The sequence below is a fragment of the Sphaerodactylus townsendi genome, linkage group LG05, assembly GCF_021028975.2.
Source record: "Sphaerodactylus townsendi isolate TG3544 linkage group LG05, MPM_Stown_v2.3, whole genome shotgun sequence".
Lineage (NCBI taxonomy): Eukaryota > Metazoa > Chordata > Lepidosauria > Squamata > Sphaerodactylidae > Sphaerodactylus > Sphaerodactylus townsendi.
This window is the reverse complement of record NC_059429.1, coordinates 39739820-39758628: the sequence shown is the minus strand read 5'-3', so window position 1 is coordinate 39758628 and position 18809 is coordinate 39739820. Positions and strand designations below refer to the sequence as shown.

Sequence of the window (18809 nt, the reverse complement as noted above, 5' to 3'; positions counted from 1 at the left end):
GTAATGAGCAGTTCTTTCCAGTCAGGGAATAGTTAATCTCAATTTAATTCTGGGGATGTTCTGCTGATAGAGCTTACTTGAGGCATTTTTTAGATTTTTGAGATTGTAACTTTTTACTGCTGGCAACACTAGGGGAGTTTTAAAGATGTAATTAAAGTAGCACCTAATCCTATGTCAGATACTACCCCCCCCACACACACACACACACCTGCTGGTGATTGATCATGCTTGCCTTTTGACTTTGGGGATCTTAGTTGAGCAAAAGACATGGTGCAAAGGTGAATTCTTTGGATGGAACAGGATGTCTAAAACAATGGACGGATGATTTCTCCAGGGGATTTAAGGAGTGGTCTTGGCAGTCATTAATGACAGGCCTGTGTCTTTCTGACTGATGGCTATGGGAGGGGCAGACACTACATGAATAATGGTGAAAGGGAGCTCAGCACAAACAGTTACTTGAAAACGTCTGTTCATTTGGTAAATCTAAAAGATCAGCACTTGTATGTATGTATGCTTTGCTGGATTTGTGCTTTGCTGGATTTGTGGGAAAGGGCAACCTGGACTGAAAGTGGCGGGAAGGAGGCATACAGCGCTTTCCTTGAATGCTTTTCATTCCTATTAAAATGATCCCCTGCAAAGTGCTTGTTTTCCTGTGGGGGAAATAATACAAATGTCTACATGTCTGTTCCCCACTGGGGTGGGGAGTGGGAGATCAGGTGGGGAGGCTGTTTTTATTTTTTAAATGACCAAAGGAAAAGAGATAAGCCAAGTGCAACCTTCCAGTGGAAATTACAGCTGTCTGCAGCTTTTGTGATAAAGAAAAAATCTCAGAAAAAATATTAATGTACCTGAGGGCAACATATTAATATATCTGTGCCTCCAGTCCATTCTATTCAGTCCAGTTTATGCTACGTATAAAAAGCATAATAATAATAAAGGTAAATTAAATGCTTTACTTAGTTAATGCATTCTTAAAGATATTCCACCTAAACATTAGGAAGAACTTCCTGACAGTAAAGGCTGTTCAAGGCTGTTCAACAGTGGAATATGCTGCCTTGGAGAGTGGTGGAGTCTCCTTCTTTGGAGGTTTTTAAACAGAGGCTGGATGGCCATCTGTCAGGAGTGCTTTGATTGTGTTTTCTTGCATGGCAGGAGGTTGGACTGGATGACCCTTGTGGTCTCTTCCAACTCTATGATTCTAGACTGACATATCTTTCTAAAGGTCAGGGGAACTTCTGAAATATCATTTCAAGTTTCCATAGGAACCCGATTCCATTTCAAAGACACCCCCCTGACTCTCCCCCCTTTAAATACAAAATGGAGAAAGTTTCTTCAGATGACAGGGCTGAACAAAGAAGGCTTAACATTGCGGAGTTTTCTGTCGGTTAAATAACAAGTTTCCTGTGAGCACTTTGAAGTGGAGTAATTGTTGGTTATTGGCCTTCAAGAGACCATCAAGAAGATAAGATCAAACAAGTTAGCTTTGTGGCAATCTGTGAAGCGAGATAATTAAATACATTTCTTCCCAGTCAATTTGGGAGCTGAATACCCTCTCCTCACATTCCAAACTGAGAACCAGCTAATGACTCTTTAATTTCAGAGGTAGGGAATGGAAGAAAGATACAAATGTGTATTGTTTTTTTGAAGTTCCATTTATGCAGTTCCCAGTTGCTACAGAATTTACTCAAATGCAAGACATCTAGGTTTGTTTCCAGGTATACTATTAAAAAGCAGCCCTGTGGCATAAAGAGGTAAGCTGCAATACTGCAGTCAATGCTCTGCTCACAACCTGTGTTCTGTCTCAACAAAAGTTGATTTCAGGTAGCCAGCTTCCATGCAGCAAGTTTTGCTGCCGTATCCCTGCCCCAATCTCCCAGAAGTGGCCGCTGCTCTCCTCCCCAGGGCCACCAGGGCATTTGCAATTTTTTAAATTAAAAAGTTGTCATTAGATTATCATTATGTTGATATGGCATTGTTAACCATATGAATAAGTCTGGAGAGTCTTTCCTTGTGAATAGATGTTTTCTTCATAAGAACGTAAGAAGAGCCTTGCTGGATCAGACCAGTGATCCATCTAGTCTCATACAGTGGCCAACCAGTTCTTCTGGAGGTTTCTTTATAGCTAGAGAAGGGGCTAGATAATTCTCAGAGAAACTTCTACACCTATTGTTACAATGGTATGCTGTTATAAGGACCTTCTAGCGCCAATTTAAAAAATGAAATTAAAAAGCCTCAAATTGAAAAGAGTCTCAATCCAGAATCTGGGAATCCCAAATTCAAATCCCTGCTCTGTCATGGAAGCTCATTGAGGATCTTAGTTCTTTGGGTCACTCTTACACTAACTTACCACAGGGGGTTGGTGTTGTTGTGAGTATAAATTGGAGGAGGGGAGAATTATGTGGTAGATAGCTTGGAGTCCTTATCGGAGATGGGGTGTAAATAAATAAATGCAATAAAAATGGAATTAACAGAACCATGTGCCCATTCTATATAGTGAACTGTGACTCTGATACCTGCTCGGTTTGCATCGTTCTCCTGGCTGCTTGTATACTGAAGTGTGCGAACACACACCTTTTAACTAAGTAATTTTGTTTGCTCTCCAAGTCTAAATTTCCCAGTTGGCTGGTTCGTTGGTTCATTCGTTCATTTATTAGATTTAATAGACCACCCACCCCTGAAGGGCTCTGGGTAATGTACAATTTTGGAATGAAAACAGCACAAAACTTTAAAACAGCAAGTTAAACAACAATTTAAAGCTAAAACAAATCAGATAGTGAACTCAACTTATCTTCCCGGGGGCGGCCCCATCTACTTTCATATAGGGAATGACACACACACATCAGTGGCTGCCTCCCCCAAAGGCCAGGTGGAACAACTCTGTTTTGCAGGCCCTGCGGAACTGCTCAAGGTCCCACAGGGCCCTGATGGTCAGAGACAGAGTGTTCCACCAGGCTGGGGCTGGGGCACTAAAAACCCTGGTCCAGGTAGAGGCTTTGCAGAATGCAGAGGCCGTGTGGGGACATAGGGGGAAAGATGGTCCATGAGGTATGAGTGCCCCAGGCCACAGAGAGCCTTGAAGGTAAGTACCAGCACCTTGAGGGTGACCTGGTATTCAATTGGGAGCCAGTGCAAGCAGTGCAGAACAGGGGAGATACGGTCCCGCATAGAACCCTCCGCAAGTAGCCACGCTGCTGCATGCTGGACCAAGTTCAGTTTCCGGATCAGCCATAAGGGAAGGTCTGTGTAGAGTGAGTTACAATGGTGTAGCCTAGAGGTGACCATGGCATGGATCACTGAGGCTAGGTTGGTCTGGGAGAGATAGGGAGCCAGCCACTGTGCTTGGCATAGATGGTAAAACGCCACCTGAGCCATGTGGGCCACCTGGGTCTCCATAGACAGAGACGAATCCAGGTAGACCCCAAGGCTTCAGGCAGAGGAGGTCACTACAAGGGGGATGACCTTCCAGCAATGGCACCTGAAATCCTGCAGCTCCCCCTTCATGACCCACCCAAAGGACCTCCATCTTTGATTGATTTCATTTTAACCTGCTTAGCATCAACCAACCACTACCGCCTCCAAACAGTGCTGGAGAGCTGCAGGGGCATAGGCCGGCTCGCCTTCCATCAACAGAATGAGCTGAGTATCATCCGCATGCTGATGACAAATCAGTCCAAAATTCCACCCCAGCTGAGCAAGGGGTCACATATAGATGTTAAAGAACACTGGGGACAGGAGCGCCCCCTGCGGCACCCCACATTGAAGTGGGCAGCGCTGGGAGACCCTGTCCCCACACCTCATTTGCTGACTCCAGCCCCTGAGGAACGAAGTGAACCATTGTAAGGCCACGCTCCACACTCCTGAGGTAGCCAGGCGGTGGGTCAAAAGGTCATGATCGACCATATCAAACATTGCGGTAAGATCTAATAGTACCAGTAGATGTTAACATATTTCTCTATGTGTGTATTGTGATGAAGATTTTCAGTTTTTGTTGTTCTTTGGTTGTTATCTTTGCTGGCAAGACACTTGTTTAATGGACACCTTCCAAAATTGTTATTACTTCATTTAGTTTCGGCAATATGGGATGGTTTTATTCTAAGGTGCAGGATTGTAGCACAGCTTCTGGCTGTGTATCTTTTAATTCCAATTTTATGTATCACTTTAGCATGAGAACAGGACTATGCTAAAGCTGGTTTCAGCTACAAGCCTGTTTAACTTGTGTGCCTTCCAGCCAAGGAACACTGTGAGAGGAGTAGGGATTTTTGAATTGTTCTGATGTTATTTCTTTGTGTCTTTTTCCTTCCCTTTCACCGTGGAGAGAAACTACCATCTGATTAAATTAGTATTATGTTTACTTTTATTTATTTTTATTTATTTTCAGATTTTTATACCTTCCCCGGAGGGCTCTGGGCAGTGTCCAACATAATTAAAATGACATTAATGGAGCATATAAACAACACATCACATATAATATCATCTCCACTGAACATAACATTAAAACCCCATAAAACAGCATATCATACAAAATATACATTGGCGTCCAGCTTAAAATCTTAATAAAAAACCCTCTCAGGAAGAAAGGAAAGAGAGTGGGGACCCATGAATGTTCAGGGGCCCGAAGGGCGCAACCACTGATCAAGCTGCCCCCCACCCACACAGCCCGGTCAGGAGACAATCCTCAGTGCTTACACAGGCCTCTTGAGGAACTCTCACCCAAGATCCCTCAGGGCCGGGACAGCTGGCGGTAGAGTGTTCCACCAGGCAGGGGCCAGGGTCTTTACGGCCCTGGCCCAAGTGGAGGCCAGCCACATCATCAAGAGGCTGGGAACCACCAACAAATTGGCCTCTGCCGAACTTCAACACACTAGCTCTTTTTTTCACCAACTGGAAATCTTCCCCAGCTCTTTTTTTCCCCATGGGTGGGTGTTGTAAGAGTTAAACAGATTTGACCCCCCACACACACACACCATCAAAAATCTAGAGAGAGATGTGCCAGAGATTCTTACCTGGTTGCAATTTCTTCCTGAGAAATAATGCCTGAATGGGCTTATAAACAAAGGATTGTCCCTCATTATTTATTATTTCATTGTATTAGATTTATATCCTGCCCTTTCCTGGCCTAGGATGAATAAATCATAATAAAACAGTAAATGTAAGACAAAATTGAATTAAAACATACAGAAAGATTCGGTATCAAAATCCATATATTATAAACATAAATAAGGCAAAGCCCATATCTAATTTAATTTCACATATTATATTAAAATCTATATTTTCCAGTGGTACTCAATAACACCTGGTACTAGTGACAGTAAGATAACTAGAAGAAGAGTTTGGATTTCTATCCCCCCTTTCTCTCCTGCAGGAGACTCAAAGGGGCTTACAGTCTCCTTGCCCTTCCCCCCTCACAACAAACACCCTGTGAGGTAGGTGGGGCTGAGAGAGCTCCGAGAAGCTGTGACTAGCCCAAGGTCACCCAGCTGGCATATGTGGGAGTGTACAGGCTAATCTGAATTCCTCAGATAAGCCTCCACAGCTCAGGCAGCAGAGCTGGGAATCCCTGTTCCTCCAGATTAGATACACGAGCTCTTAACCTCCTACACCACTGCTGCTCCTAGAGGAAACTTCAGATAGAGGAAACTTCAGACTAGAGGAGACTTCAGATAAAATGGGGGAGTCCAAAGGAGGCTGCAGCAAGGGAGGCCAGCCAGTGCATTGCTCTGAACTATGAGCACAATAGAATATCTCCATTTTATAAGCTCTGTGGAATTAAGCTAAGTCCTGCAGGGCTAAGGCCTCATTAGACAGAGAGTTGCAGCAGGCAGAGGCCACTGCTGAAAAGATCGTCTTTGGGTCAGGGACTTCCAGAAAACTGTTTCCAGCCAAGCTCATGAGTGTCATGGCTGTATGGGGGAAGCCATGACTGTGCATCCAGTTCTTAGAGTAAGAAGGAAAACAATGATATTAGACCTGTTTTCCTCATTGGCTGCCTAGATCATCCCACGGGAGCTGTCCCAATTTACATGCCTGAGTTACTTACTTCAATGTCTTCCATCTTTATGACTTTCCACAGTGCTTGACCCTTGACAAATTTGAAGGCTATGCTGATGAGACTCAGCTCATTCATCGTGCCATCTATCTTCTGGACGAAAATAAATTTTGGGCTGCTGTTGTCTTTCCTAACCTGAACATGGAAACTAACCAGCTACCAGCTCATGTGAAGTACAAGATACGTATGGATATAGATGCAGTGGAGAAAACAAACAAAATCAAAGACAGGTGATGGCTTCCCTTCATCTCACAACATGTGTATGACCCAAGTCTTTACATGGCATGTGGTTCTAAGAACAAGGCAGCAAGTAAAAAATCAGAGCCCTTTTGGCTCAAGACGTTTTGGATCCTGACACAGAATTTCCAAGTAGGGTTCTGCAGCAATGCCTGACCTTAGTGGAAACCATATAATGATAAATGAAATAATGGACATTTCAGAAACCACTGCCTAATGATAGCCTTGCCCCTGAACAAAGGAGATTTTCAACAGGTACATTCTGGTACTGTACAACTTTCCACATTGATACAAAGTGAATTTATTTCTAAGCCAGCCTTATGAAATAGTTTAAAAAAAAAGAAGTCTTAGCAAGCAAGTTATAGTAGCAACAAGGTTATGTTGCTATCTTTTGATCCTGAATGGTGCATTTCAGAACTGTAAATAATAAAAAAGCACTGGTCAGAACCACATTTTCCCATCAAGTTCCTGACTATGTGATTTTCCTTCACAGGTACTGGGATCCTGGTCCAAGAGCTGACCCAGTGGATGATTTACGCTACATCTGGGGAGGGTTTGCCTACCTACAAGATATGATTGAGCATGGCATTATCAAATCCCAAACCAGTGCTGAAGTGCCTTCAGGAATTTACCTGCAACAAATGCCCTATCCATGCTTTGTAGATGATGTGTGAGTAAATGAACTAACTGGGTGGGTGGGACACCAGAGTACAAGGTGCTGGGAAGCTTTAGCTTTGATCTTTCTGAAAACCTGGAGAAATCCAGGATGAAGGTATCAGACAAATTCTCCCCAAGTAGTCAGGGACGGTGCTACCCTCATTAAGCCTACAATAAGGAGGGCTGAACAAAAAACAAAGCACCGGGGGGGGGGGGGGGGGGGGGGGTTAATACCTTAAAAAGAGAGCAACATAGAAGCCTGTGATTTCTGCCAAAATAAAAACCTTCAGTTCATTCATTAAAACAGCAGAATCTAAGTTAGTGTTTATAGCTATTCCCCATGAAACAAAAAGGGAGGGGGGAGGGGATACCAATTAACAACAACAAAAATCCTACTTTGGCTTTTTAAAAGAGCCCATCAAGAGAATCAGTGCTGCTATCCAGAAACATAAAAGGATTTTGTAAGATCCTTCATGTATTTGCCTGTGGTGCTAGCAGCAAAGCTCCAGCAAGCCCTAAGTGAGCTAGACCACCAGATTGCAAGCCTCCAGTGCTACTAATGGCACTTCTACATTTCTGGCTGTGAGATTTTAAAGTTCCAGCAGAAGTAACACACTGAGCTCCCAGTTTTGCAGGGATTTGTTGTGGCTCAGCATCTGTGCTGCCCTTTGGGACCCATGTTGTGCAATCACAACGTGCAAGTGTAGCAAATGAGACCATTATTAAAACTAGCTATTGCTGCAACTGTTCACTCCTGAACTACTCTTACATATCTAATCCCCTGAAATTAGCCATACTGGACTTCTTCATATTATATATAGAGAGAGACCAGAGAGGATGTAGATTTCTGTATTCACAGATCTTTGATTTATCATCTGTCATCGTCAACTCTGGATCTCTCTCTGTTCCACAGAATGAAGCGTTTTTAATGACCTGTTACTGGTTGTGCTCAAAACAGCACAATGCTTATTCACAGTGACATTTCTGTAAGTAGCATAATATGAGACGAAATCCTACTTTTACAACATTTCACAATTCCATTGCAACAGTTGTTTGAAGACTATTAATTGGTCTTCTAAACTCAATGGTAGTAGACAGGTAGCCAGAGCATCCACAGCGAGTCTTGTGTGTTTGGGAAGAAAGATGGCATCGCTGAAGACAGGGAGCCCTCTGGTGGACAAAGGATGGATTGCTACTCTGGACGGATTGCTTTCAAATTTTCACTCAATGTGCCTTTCCAATGTGGGCAGGTTTTCGGATATTCACATTGCTGAAATTCAATAGCTGAGCCAGGTAAAATGTCTTTTTCCTGGCACACCAGGCCACGAAGCTGGTTGTGTTAAACTGTCACCCTTAGAATGTTCGTGCAGCATGTCTGTGGCCTGAGGGGTTGGTATGCCCTTACAATGTTCATGCAGATGGCCAGAGATGAGCAGTGAAAACAGTAAACAGGTAACACTGGTAGGTAATACAAGTGGAAGTGAAACACATACACACTTTGCTATGTGAGATGTCAGGTGGGGTTCCCCCCCTCACATGCAGGTAACTTTCACTCTCTGTGCCTCACCCAATACTACCACACAACACACATACTCTCATACACATCTAGCTCATCCTCACACACCTCACTCTGCCCTCCCTCACATCCAACCACCACTTACCCACTTCCTCACCCATATTCACCACAGGTCTCTTTTACTAAAAGCGAGCTGGAGTTTGCCTTTTTCTTCTAAGAAAATCTCCAGGGTGGGGGCAAACCAACACTATTGCCTCTGCTTCTTTTGCATGTGGCCCTTTAAGAACCCAGGGAGCTGGCCTCAATCTGAGTGCCTCACCACCCTGCCTCTGCTGTCTGACTGGGATAGCCTGCTTGCACCAGTTATGACTTACCCAAGCCAGGACTGTGCATGTCAACCAGCCTCATGGACAGCGGGATTTGCACTCTGGACAGTTCCGTTGTGGAATGGAAAGGGTTACCTTATACTAAAAAAACAAGACACCACCATATAACAATGTGAATTGAAAAGGGTAAGAGGGATTCCATTTGACCACCCCAAAAGGCTATACTGCGGATCATTGGACCTGCATGGACATCTGTGTGGGTTGTAGACTGTGATGAGAAGGACAATTGCCACAGCAACGCATGGCCGGGCCCTGCTAGTTAAAGAATAAAATATGTTGACATTATATGGTACTATACATATATTTTATGCATTTCTGAGTTTCTAAACTTCTTTGTGTCGTCTGCTGGCCTTTGTGTGTCATTTGCTGCTTCTGTAAAACTTCCCCCAAATTCCCTTTTAATTTCTTATGCTCATCATCGTTGTGGGGAAAGTCATGATGTGGAAGGGATAACTGAATGCTTTTAAAAGCTTTACCTTTTAGCAAAAATCACTGCTGTATATTAACAAGGGGTATATCTACTGCAAACTTTAATATATTTTATACCAACTTACAGTTTTTCCCCCAAAAGTTCAAATATTGTAATGTAGGGAAGATGCTCAGAATTTTACAGCTCCAACTAGCCCTCATACAGCTAGAGTTCCTAGGATTCTCTGAAAAGAGGAAATGCCAAATCTTTAGCACATTCATCTCTTCCCTCCTTTCCTATTGCTTATTAACAACTTGTTTTATCTGTGTTTTGTTTCTTCCTGTGGGCAGTTTCATGATTACACTGAACCGTTCCTTCCCCATCTTCATGGTGTTGGCTTGGATCTACTCTGTCTCTATGATAGTAAAGAGCATCGTACTGGAAAAAGAAATGAGACTAAAGGAGGCCATGAAGAACAGGGGGGTGACCAATGGGGTGATCTGGTTCACATGGTTCCTTGACAGCTTTATCATAATGGCTGTGAGCACGTTTCTCCTGACAGCACTCATTACGGTAAGTGTCACCTGAGGTAGGTGATTTTCCTTTATCTTTTTGGAAGGCCCAGACGTGCCATTTCACACTTGCAAGGGAATGAGGTATTAGGTTGCTAGCAAGAAACAATAGGCGCTATACATAAGAAGAGGAGATGCACTGGAATCCTGGGTTTTGAGCACGTAGAAGCCGGCACATGCCTTAAGAAGCCCCCAAAGGCAGCATCAGCACTTGACAGGAGAGAGAGATAAATTCACTTGAGGTTCCAAAGACTGCCTTCATGACAAGTTCCTTAGGTTGGATTAGGTTGAAAGGTCACATTCTAAACATTGCAGTTGCTTCAAGAAAAATCTAAGCCCAGCTTTTTAAAAAAGAAAACCTCAATATGAGGAATCTTTACTCTTCTGGCTCACTTATCACGACTCCTTATTTGCTGGTTTTAAAATAAGTTATGTCTTAAGTGTGTGTAGTACTTAAAATGGACGTAGTACTTAAATGTCCCTCTCATATTTGTTTTTTATTTTTCTAAGCTGTCCCACCTTCAGCAGTTGCAAAGTCCTGCCTTTTATTTTGGCTGCTTAGACTTCCCAGTCTCTCTCTGCTTCTCCACACGTGATGAACAGGCAGTGGTGTGCAAAATGTAGGATAACCCTCAAGTTGAAAATGCAGAGATGACACCTCAGGGACACTAAGCTCTGTCTTTCACCCCATCTCTCAAAGAGAAATCTTTTGACCGCTGATTCTGTTGAGACTCACAGACAATTTGGAACTGGGAAGTTTAACTGTCTACTCGATGCCAAAAGATGTGTGTAGGAGCAGCAGTGGCGTAGGAGGTTAAGAGCTTGTGTATCTAATCTGGAGGAACTGGGTTTGATTCTCCGCTTTGCCACCTGAGCTGTGGAGGCTTATCTGGGGAATTTAGATTAGCCTGTCCACTTCCACACACGCCAGCTGGGTGACCTTGGGCTAGTCACAGCTTCTTGGAGCTCTCTCAGCCCCACCTACCTCACAGGGTGTTTGTTGTGAGGGGGGAAGGGCAAGGAGATTGTAAACCGCTTTGAGTCTCCTATAGGAGAGAAAGGGAGGATATAAATCCAAACTCTTCTTCTTCTTTCTTCTTCATGTCCTTGCTATGTTCTGGTAATTAGATAGGAACTGTGAATTCTCAGATAGGTATGGGACAGTGGTGAGATGCAAATAATTTAACAACTGGTTGCATACAAGCACCATTTTAACAACCGGTTCTGCCGAAGTGGTGCGAACCTACTGAATCCCACCACTGGTATGGGATGATTTGGATCAGGACTGCAGCATGTAAGGAGAGGGGGCTTTAATACTTCCATTTTTCAATCCAAAAACAGCCCTGAGGAAGGCACTACTTGTCCCATTATATGCAGCCCATCAGTACATGGGGGTTACCCCAGTGGGACAAATAGATATCCAACACTTCGAGCTCTTTACCCACTTATGTATAGCCAAATATCATCAGTGGTATGAGACTAGAACTGGCAATACTTTGTTATCTCATAGGAATAAACTAGGAGAGCTGGAACTGTACTGACACATTAGCAGACTACAAGATTACTACTAGCAATAGACCACTGGCATTATAATCACAGGCCCTGATGGCTAACACATTCTTTTATATCAGTTAACATTAGAAGTGATCTAACAGCTGTAGTACTTGGTGATGTATATAGTGCTAAAATTGCCACTCTGGTGCAGCATGATGCCTTGCGCAAGTATAATACTTCTTAATGCTAATAATTACAACTGTTCAGGAGTAAGAACATACCCAGTATGGTGTGCAACGACACTTGTGGTATCTTATCGGTGTTATAACTCCTGTCAAAAATGACCGTGGCCTAGAAGTAAAGAGCAAATCTCTCTTCTACTGGTTTAACAGCATAATCCTATGCAGAGTTATTCCTTTCTAAACCCCCAGAAATTAATGAGTTTAGTCTGCAGTAACTTCATTGTAAGTCTAGTATATTACTGAGATCCCTACTGTTCACAGTAAGGGGATCATTATTTATTTACTTACTTACTTACTTACTTACTTATTTAACTTCACCTTTTAATAAGAGCCGCATGGCGTAGTGATTAAGTGCTTGCACTGCCACTCACATGGTCAGGAGTTCGGGTCCCCTGTGGATCAGATATCCTGGCAGCTGGCTCATGGTCAACTTAGCCATCCATCCATTCCTTGGTTGGTAAATGAGTACCTAGCTCATAGCTAGGGGGTAAAGAATAGCCAGGGAAAGCAATGGCAAACTGCCCCACAAAAGAGGCTTGCCTATAAAATCACTTCTCGCAGTGGTATCCCAGGGTCGGGCACGATTGAAGGGGAAACTTTACCTTTACCTTACTTCACCTTTTTCTGCACTGGGGACCCAGGGTGGCTTAGATAGTTGTTGTCTCCTCCATTTTGTCTCCATACAACTCTATAAGGTTGGTTAGGCTTTGCGACCTGCCCATTGTCACCCAGTAAGCTTCCGTGGCAGTGTGAGAGTTCAAACCTGGGTCTCCAAGATCCTAGGCCAGCACTACACTTCTCTGGCTCATGAGCCCACCAATCATCCATAGTTCATTCACTGGGTCACCTGCAAGACAACTTCTGTTAGAAGGCTTTCCTGGTTCTGGGTGTCATTGTGTAACTGGCATACAATTACTGCTATTAATAAACAAACATATTTTAGAACTCCCTTTCAAGTGAGACCCAGACCCTGTGAGACTTGCTGCAATTCTGCAGGGCTTTTAGATATTCCACCAAGCCTAAGGTTAAGGACAGCGGTGATTGCCATCTAGCTGGTCTCCCTCCCTTCTGTCAAGTGCACAAGCCAAGTTGGGGGACAGCAAACAGAAACCAGAGCACAAGCTGAAAGCAAGCAGGAGCCAGAGCACAGCACCTCAGTGGTACAGGCATGTAGGAGAGACATTGCTACCACATGGCAGCTCTTCCCTGGCCCTCTTTTAAGCCAGATGCTCACCTGGCAGCTGGAGATGCTGTGCACCTGGCTCATGCATCAGACCAGCTCCTGCAAGCATTCTCCATCATAGTTCCATCCATGCTGAGCAGCCAAACAAGAACTTCGTCCTCTCTCTTGTAAGTCACTGGGCAGCTTTCTCCAGAGCTGCTTGTGGGGCTCAGGAGAAGTCGGGGAAGGGAATGCCAGTCTGAGGTTCCCTGCATCTGGTCTGGAGCTGAAGGACTGAGGAAAGGATGTGATTACACATATTAAAACCTTAATGACATCCTTCACTTTTCTTCCTTTCTGTTTCCTTTAGCTATTTGTGAAATTAACAGTTCCTTTTCCTTTATTATTAGGGTTTCAGTTATTCTCTTTCCCATCTTTCCCCCCTCTGATGGGCTCTTATTTTAGTATGGTTTATGGTGCCATTAGAATATTATTCTGTAAGGTTTTAATATGTGATTTTAATTGTAACTTCATGATGTAAGCTGTCTTGAGCCTGGCCTTTTTGGGAAAGGATGGGTTAAAATAGCATGAGTGAACGAACAAACAGACAAACGAACGAACAAAAGAGCCAATGTGGTAAAACCTGGGAGTTTCCAGAAATGTAGACTATGTAATAGTCATTTCAGAATTAAAACACTTTAATAGGTTATGAGATTCTATGTGTGGGATGATGGATAGTGGTGTTAGTGGTATTACAAGTTTGCACTGGACCCAGAAAGTAATGCTTGGGTCCTGAGGAGGCCTTAGATCTGCAGATCTGGTAGGTGTGCAGCATTTTCATTTTCTTCAAGCCAAAACACGTGGGATGGAAGAAAGGGGATGCTGAAGACTTCCCTGCCACCATGCCCCACACAGGAGTCAATTCCCCCACCATGATATTTTTAAGGTGAGTCTTAGGTTACATTTAACATTTTGTCTAATCAAGAAAGGGTCAGACTTAATTAGAGCCAGCAAATAACCAACCTCTTATGACCAGTGTTTGCCCAGGGAACTACCTTTCCCTTTTTTAACCTTCTTGTTTGGTTTTTTTCCAGTACGGCAAAGTGCTTCAATATAGCAACCCCTGCCTCCTCTTCCTGTTCCTGCTGACCTTCACCACAGCCAGCATCATGCAATGCTTCTTGCTCAGTGCTTTCTTCTCCAAGGCTAATCTGGCAGCCGCCTGCAGTGGAGTCATCTACTTCACGCTGTACTTGCCCCACATTGTCTGTTTTGCCTGGCAGGACCGGCTGACTGTTAACATCAAGATTATTGTGGTGAGAAAATTTACCCTTTCTCTCTTGGGAAGCCTGTGACCTCAGGCATCTTCTCTCAGTCTCTGACTATGTCAGTTCCTAGCTATTTATCATTTTGACATTTTCTCATATCCTTGTAGTACTCCCAGTGTTTTTCATCTCAATATATAAGCATCTGCTGAAGACTACTTGACACCTGTCAAAGAAAAGTTGATCCAAGGCTTAATTCTTCCTTGGCTTGTAATCTTCATAATCCTTGTGGCACCACATGATCACTATGTCTGTATTGGCACTGCATGATTTAAAACATCAAAATTCTGTGCCAGTAACAAGATGAATTTAAAAACCTGTACAGTGTCTGGGGACGGGGCTTCCTTCCAGCACCCAGCACTCCTCACACACACACCCTTTCATGGACACCACCCATGGAAGGCAGGACACCCTGCCCCACCCCCAGACTTATCAGCGAACAAAGGCACCTCATGGAAGCCAAGAGAAGGTGCAGAGAGCTGGCCGGAAGGCTTGGGCACCAGGAGCTGGCCTTAACAGTTCCCCAGAGCATGGCAGAGCTGACACAGCTGAGGTCAAGCTGTAAGCAGCAGGCCCCAGCCTTTCCTCAAAGTAGGTTGGGGTTTATGCAGCTCAGGCCAGGCTGCAATCAGGGAGTACGTCCAAGAGCACTTGGGACGGGGGCAATCATAAGCCAGCAAGGCTTGACAGACAGCCCACCAGCCAGCTTGGAGTAGGGAGATCCAGGGTGGGGAGGAACCTTTTGAGAGGGATAAAAGGAGGGCAGATGGAGAAGCACAGGGTGTTTGGTGGAAGCAGAGGCGTAGCTGAGCAAAGCTGTGCCCGGGATGGCCTTCCCCCACAAGGTCTGCCCCACGTGCCTTCCCCCACACCCCCACTTACCTTATCCTGGTGGTGCATGGGGGTAGCCGTGGCCCCATGGGGGGCAGAAAATGCAGAACCCTCCATCCCCCCTCTGCTCTACGGAGCGGGGCAGAGGGGTTTTCCTGCATGGGGAGCAGGCCACCACCACCATCCCCTCTCTGTCCCATGGAGCAGGTCGCCACCTGCTCCATTAGGCAGAGGGGTTTTCCCGCTCCCTGCTGCCGGCTCCCGCAGTGCGAGAGCCGGTGGCAGGGAGCAGGCCGCTGCCGCCATGCCCCTGTGCCCCACGGAGCAGGCAGTTGCATGCTCCGTTGGGCAGAGGGGTTTTCCCACTCCCCATTGCCAGCTTCCACATAGTGAGAGGCGGTGGCACCGGGTAGGCCGTGGCCACCATTTCCCCACTGCCCAACGTCGGCCAGTGGGGAAATGGTGGCCATTACCTGCCTGGCACCGCCGCCTCCCACAGCACCTATGACAAGCCGCTCCAGATGTCCCCATTGGTGCTTTTGCCTCTGTGTGGAAGAGACATAGACGCAGGAGGACAGGACTGTAATTGCTTGAAACAGAAATAAAGGGTTTCCGAATGAAGAACCCTGTGGTCTTTGCTGTCTATTGTTGTGTTGAACAGCCACAAGGGTCTAAGTCTACCCTGCGAGGACAGTGAAGAGGGGTTCATTTACAAGCTATGATCAGAACTAAGTTTTTTATTGCTGATTTCATAAAGTTATTCCACATTGCAAATTCATGGTGTTTTACCATTTCTTCCAGAGCTTGCTTTCCCCTGTGGCTTTTGGGTTCGGAACAGAATACTTGTCTCGCTACGAAGAGCAAGGTCTTGGGCTACAGTGGAACAATATCCAAAACAGCCCACTGGATGGAGATCAGTACAGTTTCTTGTTCTCTATGGAGATGATGCTTTTTGATGCTTTTATCTATGGATTGTTCGCTTGGTACCTGGATAATGTCTTTCCAGGTATGGTATCCCTTCTGCCCATTTGAAATGGCAGGCACAGTATAGTAACTGTTGCTATTATTGGATAAAATCTAATTTTTAGTAATTTAGCAGAAATGGTGGAGAAGTAGGGTTAAAAATACTATGGATCCTACTTGGTTATTAATACGTTTAAAGTCTGAGTTTGTCAAATAATACATTCTACCTCCTAATAAAAAAAATCCACTGCATATTGGTTGGGATAAAATCTTATGAATGTTGCTAGAACTGAAGTGTTTCATTGTGCAGAGAAATGTGTAGTGCAATTCTGTTCATTGGTAGAGTATCTCCCACCCCAACAAGCTGCTATAAAAGGCAAGGAATTCCTTTATGCACTGGAACAGTGCTATAAAGGGGCATAGCCTGATTTGCTTCCTACTAATGCTGGGAGCCCCACATCCTATGTTCTGGTGCTGTGTATAAGAGCATAAATGGCAGGGGCCATTTTATTCCAATCTATGTGTCTAGCTGAAGGAGCGAAACTAGCATTTCCCTGCATCTCAGGAAACTTGTCTGACCACATACTATGTGAATCGCAAGTCAAAACAAAGCACCACAAAATATCTTATCTGTAGATCTAAAGATCACACATTACTATTGATTTTCAGCTTAGTGGGGGTTTTTTTTATGAAGCAACTTAACACTGGGATGTTTTTGTGTGCAGGACAAGAAACCTTCGTCTTTATTTTTATTCACAATCTGTTCCAGCTTAAAGAAGTTAAATACAGCAATGTATTGCTTAAAGTTCAGTAGAAACAGGTTTAGGTTTCTTGATTCCAGAATACAAATCTCCATTTTGCTACATTAACCTGACCTGGATAGCTCAGGCTAGGCCAATCTTGTCAGATCTTGGAGGGTTCGTTCTGGTCACTATTTGGATGAGAGACCACCAAGGAATACCAGGGTTGTTACACAGAGGCAGGCAGTGGCAAACCACCTCTCTTGCCTTGAAAACCCCATGGAATCATAATCAATTCCCTGCAACTTATGACAGCAAATTGACAGCAAAAAAAAAGTACCGTATATACTCGCGTATAAGTCGACCCGCATATAAGTCGAGGCACCTAATTTTACCACAAAAAACTGGGAAAACTTATTGACTCGCATATAAGTCGAGGGTGGGAAATGCAGCAGCTGCTGGTAAATTTCAAAAATAAAAATAGATGCCAATAAAATTACATCAATTGAGGCATCAGTAGGTTAAATGTTTTTGAATATTTATTTCAAAGAAAAACAGTAAACTGGCTCTGTAAGTGGAAAAGAGGGTCAACAAGAACAATATGGTATCAACAATAATTTTAAAAGTACAAAAACCTTAGCTCAACCAGCAACCAAGCTAAAACACAAAGAGTTAAAATCCTCCAAAACTGGATTCCTCATCATCATCTGTATGTCCAAATGTAACCCAACTTAGATTTTAAGAGGGATATTATCAGAAATGGAAAACCTACTATTAGCTTCCATTTGTAAACAATGGGGATGGGGCATCCAACTTTGGGGGTCCAATAACTTTGGATCCCCCTGACCCAAACTTCACCAAACCTGGCTGGTATCATAAAGCAGATTCTCCTGATGTAGACCAGCCAGGTTCCTGATGAAGTTTGATTCAGAGGGTCCCAAAGTTATGGACCCCTCAAAAAAGGAGTAGCCCCATCTACTAATAGGCTCCCATTGAAAACAATGGGGGGAATACCGGGGCACCCTCATTTGGGGGTCCATAACTTTGGACCCCTGAACCAAACTCTTTACCAAACTTGGCTGGTATCATCAGGGAGTGTCTTCTGGAGGGTGCACCGAATGAATTATAGAACCTGTGTTTCCAGATGCCTGTGAACTGGCGTCAGTTCTCGTCAGCATGGCCAATTGGCCATGCTGACAGGGGCTGATGGGAATTGTAGTTCCTGAACATCTGGAGAGCCGCAGGTTCCCTACCCCTGCGCTAGCATAAAAACTGCGCCCCCTGCTGGCCGGCAAAGTAAAAACACAATTTTTTTTAAATGACCCGCATATAAGTCGAGGGGAGCTTTTTCAGCATTAAAAATGTGCTGAAAAATTCGACTTATATGTGAGTATATACGGGTATTTAGCAACAATCACATTATTAGACTCCCCATTCAATAGTAAAGAATAATAGTCACCCTAACTGGATGTCCAGAACTGTTAATATAAATTTTTAAAAAGGCAGATCCTGAGCACAGATCTCCTGGACCATACCCAGACATTGCTCCAACAGTGTGTTTCCATGATCAGAAGGATATCCATCCATGACACACAACTTTTTTGCCTTGCCCTCCTGTTGCAGCCCAAAATGTCCCCAGAAATGCAGCAGTTTTTTCCACTCACTGTAAATTCTTATCTTAAGGTAGGAATAAACAGTCAGTTTGCACAAAGAAAGGAAGTTCCTGGATTCTGTGGGTTTTTTGGGTTGTGTGGCTATGGTCTGGTAGTCTTTGCTCTTAATGTTTTGCCTGCATCTATAGCTGGTATCTTCAGCCACAGATGCAGGTGAAGCTTTAGGAGCAAAAATGACCAGACTATGGCCACACAGCCCAGAAAATCCACAACGCCCAGTTGATTCTGGCCATGAAAGTACAAAAAAAGAAGAGGTAATAATTGAGGTTTTTCAAGAATCTCCGATCGACACTCTTGATTTAATTCATTTATAAATGATCTGAATTCAGCAGTGAGCAGGGAAGTACATTAAATTGTAAGCAAAACCCCAAGCATACTGTTAATTCCAGCAGGATATCCCTAGATAGAGCGAATGGTCAACAAAAGGTCAAATGAGATGAAATATAAGTATGGTATCCACACTGTGGCAAAAACAAAAGAATCCCATATACCAGTTGTTGACAACCAATGTCAGACTGTTGGCTTCAGACCCATTAGAGGGCTTTGTGAAAGCATC

General features: G+C 44.1%; 1 protein-coding gene across 1 annotated transcript in view; it reads left to right on the top strand.

Annotated features, from left to right (window-relative positions):
• Positions 1–18809, top strand: part of ABCA4 (ATP binding cassette subfamily A member 4) — a 158989-nt gene that overhangs the window by 61929 nt on the left and 78251 nt on the right. Inside the window, exons 13-17 of the mRNA XM_048496239.1 lie at positions 6071–6276; positions 6777–6953; positions 9602–9824; positions 13816–14037; positions 15679–15883. Coding sequence (XP_048352196.1) covers positions 6071–6276; positions 6777–6953; positions 9602–9824; positions 13816–14037; positions 15679–15883 — 1033 coding nt within the window. The remainder of the gene's footprint in view (positions 1–6070; positions 6277–6776; positions 6954–9601; positions 9825–13815; positions 14038–15678; positions 15884–18809) is intronic.